At 33.0% G+C, this 12,133-nt stretch overlaps 1 protein-coding gene across 1 annotated transcript; it reads right to left on the reverse strand.

The window, feature by feature from the left end:
* Nucleotides 1–1,160: 1,160 nt before the first annotated feature.
* LOC107429336 (MLP-like protein 43) lies at nt 1,161–2,189 on the reverse strand. Its single transcript, XM_048462829.2, has 2 exons — nt 1,925–2,189; nt 1,161–1,767 (listed from the first exon to the last, which is right to left on the reverse strand). The coding sequence occupies exons 1-2, from the start codon at nt 2,115–2,117 to the stop codon at nt 1,499–1,501; spliced, it is 462 nt and encodes a 153-aa protein (XP_048318786.2). The 5' UTR covers nt 2,118–2,189; the 3' UTR covers nt 1,161–1,498.
* Nucleotides 2,190–12,133: the final 9,944 nt, after the last annotated feature.

Here is a 12,133-nt window from a genome sequence, read left to right on the forward strand (position 1 = left end):
ACATATATATATATATATATAAATATATTCGACTAACCATAACTAAACATATTTTTTCTGTTAAAAACAAATTAGTTTTTTTTATTTTTTATTTTTTATAGCAGAGTATAATTTATTCATAAATTTATTCTTCCTAGTTTTAAGTAAAAACCAATCACATAAAACAGCAGAAGTCTAATAGATTTTAAACTAGATTCATTTTAGTTTGTTGGAAAATGTAATTAAAAATGGTTGTAGTCCGGTGTCCTGCAATGTCCAAAAAAGCAAAATCCTACTTGTGTTCTAAGTTCTAATGTACACCATACGTATTGCTGTATATGCCTATTTATACAAAGAAATATTATGCACACTATACTTATTGTTCCTTAATTACGATCACTAAGCATGTTGACTACAAAAACTAAGCACGTTCAATTCAATTACATGTAAGAAGCAAAAGAATGAGGGTTGCCTTGTTGATTTAGATGCCAACCCACAAGCCATTGATGCTTACATATACAGGTGAGCAATCCAGAACATAGTTTTGAAGGAATTAATGAATTTCAATGGTCTTCTATGTTTTATCATCTGGTAGTTAAAAATTAAATATTGCAGTAATTTTTAGAGCAAAGGTTTTGGATGAGGAACATGGACAACATGGTTGGATACACATCTAGCAGAGCATTCACAATCCAAATATAGCTGTAAATAAGCGGCCGTCTGTGACTGGCTGTTGCCTAACGATGACAAGAGCTCTTAACAGACAAGTATATGTTACATTAACACGAAAATTTGCTTACACAAATTAGCGTTTCATAGAATTAATTAATACCGGTTTCCTTATGTGATCGACTCAGTTTTGTGAAACTTCTGCAGATTTCTGTTGCCTAAGTGGATTTCTTGCATTAGCCTGATAGATAAGTATGGAAAGTGGATAAGTAGCTTAAACTGCAAATCGATGAGGAGTTGACAGGAACCTTTATAAGCATATAGATAGAGATCATCATATTGCATATATATTATTCATAATTCCAGGTATAGTGTACAGCCAACATGTCTTGCTAACTTTTCTAGTAATTAAAGAGATGTAATAAATGATTGAAGCTATTGTATACCATGTTCCAAGGTTTCATTTACCATTGAAACAAACAATAAAGAGAAAAAAAAAATAGAGAATTAGATAAGGAAAATAGTTCCTCCACTCAAGCCCTGTTTGGAGCTACAATTTATTGCATGGGTTCCAAATAGTTTCCTTTAAACATCATCTTATGACATAAAACATCATAATCGTCGCAGAAGTATAAAACTTCCGGTGAACAACATATATATAATTTAGGAAATAGTACTATTTCAAGCAAACGGTTTCAAACCTCGAGTAGAGGAAACGAAACCAAACGATCAACATGTGATCTTTTATTACACACAGAAAACATCAAGCGGAGATACTTAGAAAATTATTAATATAAAAACCATAACAATAAACCCAAGGTTCATGGACCTTGTTATATGCGTGCGTTTCTTATGCCTCGACAAGGGACTTCTGAAGATCTTTGGAGAGATCAGAGACAAACTGAATCAAAGTGTGGGGGTCTATAATTTCATCATGAAGTTTCTCATATTCCAAAGTCCAGTGAATTACACTTCCCTCACCTTTTGGTATACTTTGAAGAGTGACTTTGAAGCTCTTGAAGTGCTCCAAAAGGTCTCCTTCAAGAATTTTGAATGTGATGGAATTGTTCTCATCATCTATAGCTTCCACCAACTCCTTGGCAACTCTAGGCTTCCCATCTTAATAATTTAATTTGTCATTAATTTACAAGAAAATAACAATCAGGGAAAAAAAAAAAAAAAAAGGCAAGTTCATGTCAAAGTTCTTAAAAGAGTTTGTGGAGTTAAAATTCTATTTATATAGATATATGATATTTATGAATATTATAATTCTTACCATGGAAATATTTCCAGTAGACTACAGAACCCACGGCTCCCCATTCACCTTCATGGAGTTCACAGCCTTGAATGAAGTCAGAGGAGACATTGGAAATGTGGTGAGGTTTGTGCTTGAAGATTTCATGGAATTTTGAAGCTGGAGCTTTGATTTCTACATCTGTTTCTAGCTTACCCACTAGAGAGGACGACATGTTTCACAATACTCAAAATAGCTTTTGATCAGAATGCTAAAGATGAGCAGGGAATCTTGGTGAGAAAATGCTTGGTTTCATTACCTTTTTATAAAAGAAATTTCATAGCTTAATTATTTTAAAGATAGTACTTGCTTCCACACCAGTGAAAATGCATCCCTACTTACCTTGTTATGTGTCACTTTATTAGTGGTTTATGCGTTTGTTGTACTATTGATGTATATATTTTCATTAATAATGCAGGCCCTATAGTTAATTTTTAACTATCTATTAATTTGTGAGATTTCAACATTTTTTTAGAATATTACTGTAGGCCTATCTTCTTCTTCTCCATCGATTCCAAGAGTTCTTCTTATTTTTATTTATTTATTTATTTTTCTTTTGACACTAGCCTAAACCGATTCAAATCATGTAATCCTAGATTATCTACGGATTAAATTATAATTAATTAAATTGTAGTGCCTATGTAACTTTTCTTTTCCATTCAAACGCATTGGTAAAAATTCAAAACCTCTGTTTCTGTGTTTGTAATATACTGTAGATATATGAAAATAAGATAAAATAAAAAAGGTTCATGCTACACCTTATGGATGTTACCAAATAAAATAAAATAAAATAAAATACTACTCGTTAAGGAACAAGAAGACATGGACATACAAGTACTTAAGTCATTATTCATTAGCTTGTTTACTAACCCCAAAAGGACATTTTTTTCTCAAAGTGGTAAAATTTGAACCAGTTAAGTTTCTTCCCGTGTATAATTTTCAAAGATGCAGAAAACAACCCTTGAAAGTGATATAAAGAAGAAGAAAGAAGATGCTAGACTAGTGAAAAATTGTTAAAATCTCATAGATTATTAAGTAATAGTTAAAAATTTAATTAAAGCAACATTAATTATTTAATTACAGAGCCCACAATATTAATGAAAAGATATGAACTGATGAATTTTGATTTTTTGGAAACATAGCTATCATTTTGTATTGGGCACTTAGGCAATGAGTTGCTACTTCTTCAACTAAAAATTTAGCATTAAGTTATTAATTAAGATGATATTTTCATTATTTAATCTGTTAATATATTTTCATTTTATATTGGAAACGTATCCTCAACAAAAATTACTCCTCAATTGATTATATAAAACTTATAAAACACTAATAAAATTATATTTAAAAGGTTAAGTAGGAACTCATCAACAAGTATTGATTATATAAAACTTATAAAACACTAATAAAATTATATTTAAAAGGTTAAGTAGGAACTCATCAACAAGTATTGTCCCTAATTCAACATGTACTGGTTCATTTACTCTCACATGACATAAACATGGAGTCCTTTGTTTTTTGTTTTTTTGTTCTTTTAATTCGGGTTGGTGGGAGATTTAATTTCATGACCTTTTGTGCAAAATCTCCATCCACTACTTTACTGTGTCGTTGCCTTTCTTGCATGCACCACCGTACTCTCGGTCCACCAGTTTATTTGTTGGGGAAAATTCCAAAATGGTCCAAATAGAATTATAAAATATTATAAAACTACTATCAACTAAGTAAGTCAACTACACACAGCTTAGGAGAAAAAATAAAAATAAAAAATAATAAAAAATAAATTTGTTATTAAATAGGGTCTTATCTATTAAATCATGTTTTCTTAAATAACAGTAGTGTTATGGTATCAAGTTATTTAGAAAATTATGTTTCATGATGCTATATTACTTATAGTTTTATTATTATTATTATTTTGCAAAAATAATTTTATTAGTTTTTATTTATTTTATTACGACATGGGGTAAGAGGAGATTTTTCAATCAGATCCAATATTAAACCTTAAACCTAAAGGTATACTCTCAGTGATGCAAGAATTGTTAATTGATTATTAGTTGAAAAATTATATAAATTAGATATTAATAAATAAACCTTAAAGTGTCTTTCAAAAAATAAAATAAAATAAAAAACACATAAACCTTAAGGTCTAGTTTAAAAAGTGTCAAAATTGAGAGGGAAACTAATTTTTGGGATTTAATTTTGTGATAATTAATTTTTCTTCTAGTATATTTGGTAAGTAATAGGAAAGTTAGGACTTGTAAATAATTAAATTTAATATTGTATAATAAATTAAGAGCAAATATATATTTTTAAAAAAATTGAAAATTATTTTCTTCAGAATTCTCAAAATGACACCTATATAGGTAGGAACAACTTTCTCACATATTTTCCTACATTGGTAGGAATCTAATTTCCTGAACTCATATTTTTCCACCTCACAATAAATGTCCAAACAAAAGAAAGTTATCACTTTACTAAAGAAATTAGATTTTTACTAACTTTACCATTATCCAAATATGCCATAAAATGATATGTGAGACTCAATATAAACCAATACAAAGATATATCATCACTAAGTAAACAAGTGGCTAAACAATTTGGTGTCGGTAATAATATTGTTCATAAAGTTGGCTGGTTAAAATATCAAATGAATCTGGTTAAAAGTTATGCAATTGGGTTAATGAAAAACATGTATGGATAATATTATATTTTTATATATAACACGTTAGAAAATGGGTTTGAATGATATAATATAAATTAATTAGAGTGTGACTATGAGTAAATTAAATTATTAAAATAGTAATGTTATAACTATCAAGATATTCATCAAAATTATTTACTCAATAACATATATTAAAATTGATAGATATATTTAAATAATTTAAATATAGAAAAAAATGAATCTTAAATGAATAAATGAATTGAAAAATAAATCAATTAAATATTATCACATCATCTCTATACATTATTTGATAAATAAATTTCGTGAACAATTTGATAACTTTAGTATTGCTAATTAAAATATATGTAATTAAGTTCATGGATGTGATTTGGGTGGTGTCATTAATTCATTTCAATAATAAGACTGAAAGTGGCAAGGCCACTAGAAGAGAATATGATGTTGTTGTCAATTTTGTTATTTATTTTTTGGCACTTCTGTTGGTATGTGTAAATTATATTTTTACTTGTCTTTATATTTTATATATGCACACATAAAAACAACAATGAGATGGCTTGGGACGAAGCTTGCACGAATATCTTACGAAGGCATTGTTAGGCTTATAAATGATCTATTCACCAAATAAATAAATAAATAAATAAAAAGCCTTATAAATGGTCTTGAAGAACCCTCATAATTCATTGTTGTTGAAACTATATTAATCCACTTTCAAATGGACAAAAATCTTTGGTGTTTACAAAACAATTGTTTGTAGGAAGGAGGACTTGAAAGGTGGGAAGTACACACATTGTTGGGGTGAGTTAAGGTTGCCTACACCGGCTGCCGTTGTTGCTCGCATTTTAAGGTTAGAATAATCCCAAAACATAGTTCAACGGTTTTCTCTATTCTTTTATTTTTATTATTATTATTATTCATTTGGTAGTTAAAAATTGATTGATGCAATTTTAGAGCAAAAGTTTTAGCAGAGCTAGCATCAACAAACAATGACTAGAGCCATTGGAAACGAGTTTGCTAATGCTTTGTTTTGGACACATTTGACCCCAAAAAAATGCTTTGGACAAATTAGCATATCATACAAATCCGAGGATCAACTAAATTTCTAAAACTTTTGCAGAATTCTGATTCTTGAGTACTGAATAGAATCTTTGAAATTAGCCAGAATGAAAAAACAGTACGGAAAATGTGGACAAGTAGGCTAAACTGCAAGGTATTTGGAAGAAGTGGGAAGATACTGGATAGATACATATATATTCATATGTAACACCCCGTACCAAAAAAATATACATGATTAAACAAGTTTGATCAAATTGACTAAGTTTGACCAAGTTTGACCAAGTGAATAATATATGGGTTCAAGTTCACTTTTTCAATAGCCAATATTTTTGATTTGACTGAGTTACCATTGTGTAGATCTCATCGATACGAGTTTATAGACTGGTGGCACGCCAAATTCTGAGTTACGGATAAAAAGTTATGGTTCTGAGAAGTTTTAAGCATAAGTTTTAAATCAATGTCCAAGCTAGTCCCCACTTTTTGTCTGTTAGTGACCCCACGCTTTATATAAGCCTAGATAAGTGAGTCAAATAGGAAACAAAGCCCAAAATACCCATTTATTTTTCCCAAAACCCGAGAAATTCTCTCCTCAGACCCGTGGGTCCAAACTGGGTCATTTTGACCCGTTTACCGTCGAACTGGCTCACCGTCGTTTTGCCCATTTTCGGCCAATCACCACTTACACGCGCCAGCCACCAAGGAAGGTCACTTGAAGGCGAGCTCAGCCGTCAAAATTTTACGGCAAGAAGCGGCCGGAAGTGCCCAGATCGGGCCGGCGAAGTCCGAGGCAGCCGGCGAGGTGGATTCTCATTTTTTGGCCGTTTCAGGCCAACCCATACACCTTTTCCACTATTTTCGACCCCTTGAGCTCATTTCCATGGTTATTTTGTCCAGATTGCTCACCGTTTGAAAGATCCGACAACGAGAAATTGGGCCGACGCTTCAATATTGTTTTCTGGCCACCGGAGGAAACTTTGGACCAAGGTGAGCATACTGATGAGTTCCTTGTCTCTTGGGCTTTCCGTCAATATAAATTATATAAATTTTAGAGGTCGTTTGATAATTTTTCCATTTTTGGATCAATTAGTTAATTTTCGGATAAGTTGGGGATTGTGTTTGGACAAAATTAGTCAAATTAGTTAAAGTTGGAGTTGAATTAGTGAAATTGGATATTATTAGGACCCATTAGGTGGTTCAATTTTGAAATATTAGGCTTCGGGTAAAAATCCCCAATTTTGGGTACTGGATCCTAAGGACATGCGGTATAAGTGGACTGTCCGGTATCCAATTTATGCAATTTTGTAGTACTGTAAATCATTTTGAGACATTTAGGTTGTACAAGTATCTCTGGTTTAGTTGTTTGGAGCCTGAGGAATATTTTATTATATTACAGACATTCGAGTTGAGCTTGAAGGCAATCCTGTAGAGGAGCAGGCATGAGCATCTACAGTACTGTGAGTGGTTATATCATTTTTAAATGATTTGGGTATATAGTATAGTATATATGTGGTTTAAATATTTTACATATATATCATTTGATTGAAATGTTATTTTATGCATATATAAATATTTGCTTTCACATATCTGTGTTATCATTTTATATGACTTTTGATAATATTTTAAGTGATTTTCAAGTTTAATGGGTCCATAAATGGACTTATGGTATTTAAATATCTTGGTAATTAAATTGAGATTTTTAATCATTTTGGAAACTATTTGGTTTGAGAAACCAGATTGAAAATCATATGATTTTAAGCATGATCAGATATTTTATAATTTTATGCGCTTAAAATTGGTTTATGGTGAATATATTTCACTGTGGTATTTTTGGTTTTCGTATGAAATGATATTTTGAGATTTTGAAGTATTTAATTAAGCGGTGGAAGTTTAAATGTTAAATTATGATTTATGATACAATATCGTTTGGAAAAGTATATATATAATCTTACAAGATTGTTTCATGTATACTGTATTGGTTATTTTTAAATTGATGTACCATGTAATGCCAATACCTTGGATCAGTATTATATTATATTATATTACAGCGCACTGGGTTTACCACGGTGCCGTGAGGTTGGTTTCATCCAACAGTTATCTATTATTACCATGGACTGTGAGGTCGGGTTTATCTGACAATTTATTATTATTACCACAGTGCCGTGAGGTTGGTATCATCCAATGGTTTATTATTGCCACGGACCGTGAGGTTGGGTACGTCCCGTCGATTATTTATTATTTCCACGACACCATTCATATATTGAGGGTCGTGAGGTGGGTGTATCCCACGGTTTACAGATTGGTGCATCGTATGATACATTGTATATGTTTGTATATATTGTTGATTTACAAATATTATGGTGATTTCTGCATTTTCATATTTATTTGGTGGAACTGTATTTATTATAGTTTATGCTCAAATGTTTATATCTGGATTTGAGACATTTCATAATATTACAATGATTGTTCATTCATACTTTTGAGTATCGGATTTTATGATATTAATTTGGGTACAAGTTTGGGTTTTGTGAAATGATTTTTAAACGGAGAACTTTTCAATGAGTGGAATGAGAGGTCTTGAGAGAAAGATTTTTCAGAAATAAATCATTATTTTTCTATTATACTATGTCACTCACTGAGATTTCTTTATTTCACATTTTATTATTTTAAATTCGTTCCCCTAAGCCCAGACAGCTAGTAGCAGTCTACCTCGCGCATAGCTTATCGCTTGTTTCCTTCCACTACAGCAGTCGTATTTATCCTTTCTTCATCTATTGTTATCTTCTAGACTTATTTATTATTTATTTGTACTCATAGACTTTGTTGACACTCTTAGAATGCTCTGATTTTAATTATGGGAGTCAGTAGAGACCATAGTACTCATGTGTGTAGTTATGGCCTGTAGTACAGTAGGCTGGTTGTGGACTTATTTATATGTATATATATATATATATATTGAGGTATTAATGTTAATGCTGGTGTTTGATTATCTATGTTTTAAGGTGAGGTTCCATTGGATATTTTCTAGGGATTGTCCAGTGGGAGTTCACTAGGCGGGATCACCCGCGAGGTCCTAGGAGGGTTCCTGGGGAGGGTCCTGTTAGCTTGGTATCAGAGCTTTAGGTTCTAAATTCCTTGAGGTTATGCATTGCTGTACAACTCATCCTGTATTTTACCTTCCATACCTACCTTTGTTGGTTGTTAAATATATTTTGGCTTATTCTATCATATATAACTTTTTCTTGATGTCGCGCGAGGAGGTGGACGTGGTTGCCAGCATGCTATAACTAGAGGTACAGGTGTGTCCATTTATTTGGAGCATCTTGTCGAGCGCCTGGTTTGATCACTCGAGAGGAATGGGTTTATTAGGTATTCTGTTAAGTAGGCTTGTAGACTTAGAGCAGTTGGTTGTGATAGCTCCATGGATCCTGTGCAATGTCTGGATGAGGACAAGGTCACATTAGTTAGCTTTATGCTAGAAGGAAACTCGTGGAAGTGGTGGACGTATGAAAGACTAGGAGACATCACCCTTAAACATAGTTTAAGACTACATTTCACATTGAGCTTTGTTCTCCAACCTTTATTAAGATTAAGAGGTTAAAGTTGAGACACCACTCAGGGTTCAGGATAATGGACAGTGAACAACGATAACAGGTTTTTTTTTGTTTTTAGAGATCTGCAGTCCGAGGTAGCTTATGTGGCAGGTTTCATGATGGGTAGTGCCAATGGGATGGATCATGCTTTCATTACAAGCAGTCGGAACACTTTAAAAATGATTAACCTTATCGAGAATATGGTCATGCTAGAGCTTTACGACTGGGTGCACAATTTCAACTGATTGATGGGTACAAAGTATATGATACATAAACAGGCCAGACTTCAAGAGATTCTACCAACACTGGACAACGGTCTTCGTCCACATCCAAAGGCAGAGGTCAGAAGGGATGACAACTTACCAGAGGTAAGGTATATGCTATGATCAATTAAGAGGATCACTCTGATGTTGTGACAAATACATTATCTATGCTTGGTAGTGAGGGATATATTTTATTGGCTCAAGGACCACACACTCTTTTGTTTTACGTGAATATGTTACACTAGTTTAGATGACTCAAGTTCGTTAGGGGTGTTACCTAAAAGGTTCCACATCCATAGGAGGATTCTTTTAACCTCGTCAGGTGTTTAAGAGTAGTTATCTTCGTTGCATGGAAATTAAGGTTCTTAATATTAGAATCTAGTATAGATAAAGTTTGTTTATGCATTTTGGTGATCTTGAGTAGGATAATTTGCTGAGAATTAAGTGGTGAATTTCATAAGTTGGTTTTGTAGCATCTGCTTTTGGATGATGATTTTAGATCTTGGTTTTGATATTTTGTTTTCTTGAAGATTGAGGGTTTTATATCGATGATGTTTTATGGTTCTAAGGTGGTTGATATTCTTGATGATAACTTCATCTCCTAAGGAATATGATTTTTGGGGCATAGCTAGAATATAAGCAAGTAATGAATGTTTTCTTATGGTTTGAGAATCTAGTAACTAGTTTATACTATTTGGTTGTGATATTAGAATTAAAAATTTAAATTTCTTTATTGCTCGAGGTATGTATTCTTGGAGTTTGTTTGAAATTGGAAGAATTTGAGGTATCTTCAAGAATGACATTTGAGATGATGAGAGGACTCAAACTTGATCTTTTGGCTTCATATTTCTTGGTGTTGACAATCTTGGGGATTTCTTTTAGGCTTTATAAGCAATCTAAAGCTCTCCATCGGAATAAATATAAGGAACTTTGTTTTATGACTTTGATGGATTTGGTTAAAAGAAAGATGTTGTCGAGGTTAAGGAAATTGGATAATCAATGAGGAACATGGATCTTATAATTGCAAGTACTAGGAGTGTAATCGGAGGCAAGGAGAATAATTTACATTTTAACTTTGTGACACTAGTATTTGGTTTGAGGAAATTAGATTTAAGTTCTAAGCCTTCTTTTTGAATTAATGGATGTAGTTTTTTTTTTAGAAAGTTATGAGTTGTTACTTATGCTTCTAGACAGTTGAAGAAGCACGAGCTGAATTATCCGACTCATGAGTTAGAGCTTGCTGCAATAATCTTTATATTGAAAGTTTGGAGCACTACTTGTATAGAGTTGCTTGTCGGACCCTTACTGATCATAAGAGCCTTAAGTATTTGTTTACTCAGAAGAAGTTGAACTTAAGGCAAAGGAGATGGGTAAGATTGCTCAAGGATTATGATTGCACTATTTCTTTGATGTTTGAGTTGCACAGTTGGGTGTTAAATTGTGCATGCATACTTCATGAGGACTTTTTACTAGCTTTTGATTACGACCAATACCTATGGATTGTGTTTTTTAAGGTCTAATTTGAAGTCCCTTACTTAATGAGTATAAGAAGGAAAGCTAAACAAGGGGGAAGTCAGATTTCACTATCAGAGGCAATAGAGCATTGGTGATTGGTTCTAGGCTTTGTGTTCCCGCAAATGAAGAGCTGAAAAGGCAAGTACTGGATGAAGCGCATAGTTCTGTGTATGCCATGCATCTTGGTAGCATCAAAATGTACCATACCTTGAAAAAGCATTATTGGTGGGCAGCGATGAAAAGAGAAGTTGCTGATTATATATCCAAGTGTTTCATTTGCCAATAAGTGAAAGTAGAGAGATAAATGCCTTTTGGACTTCTATAGCCCTTACCCATCCTAGAATGGAAATGGGAGCGCATCACGATGGATTCTGTATTCAAGCTTTCCACCCACAGTTCAGAGGCATGACGGTATTTGGATGATTGTGGATCGATTCACTAAGTCTGCACATTTCCTACCCTTTCGTGAGAAGTTTTCTCCTCAAAAGTTAGTGGAACTCTTTATGAATCATATAGTGAGCTTGCATGGAGTGTCAATATTGATTATATCTGACAGAGATCCACGGTTCACTTTGAGATTTTGGCGAAGATTAATGAATGAACTTGGTGTCAAGTTGAATTTGAGTACCGCTTTTCACCCTCAGACCGATGGACAATCTGAGAGGACTATTCAAACCTTAGAGGATATGTTGAGGTCATGTGTGCTATAGTTCAAAGGGGATTGGAATGAGTATCTACCTTTAGCAAAGTTCACCTACAACAATAGCTATCACTCGAACATTGAAGATGTCACCTTATGAGCCGTTGTATGAGAGACAATGTCGGACTCCATTATGTTGGAATGAGATGGGTGAAAGGAAACTTCTAGACCCTGAGATTGTTCAGGCGATATTGGATAAGGTCAATATCATACGGGCTAAGTTGAAAGTAGCACAAGACAGGCAAAAGAGCTATGCGGATGTGCGTAGGAAGGATCTCAAGTTTGAGGTTAACAATCGAGTATTCTTAAGGCTCTGTCCTTGGAAAGGTGTAGTACGTTTTGGACAACGAGGGAAGTTAAGTCCTTGCTACATTGGACCATATGAGATATTAGAGA

The sequence above is a fragment of the Ziziphus jujuba genome, chromosome 12 (genome assembly GCF_031755915.1).
Source record: "Ziziphus jujuba cultivar Dongzao chromosome 12, ASM3175591v1".
NCBI classification, from domain to species: Eukaryota; Viridiplantae; Streptophyta; class Magnoliopsida; order Rosales; family Rhamnaceae; genus Ziziphus; species Ziziphus jujuba.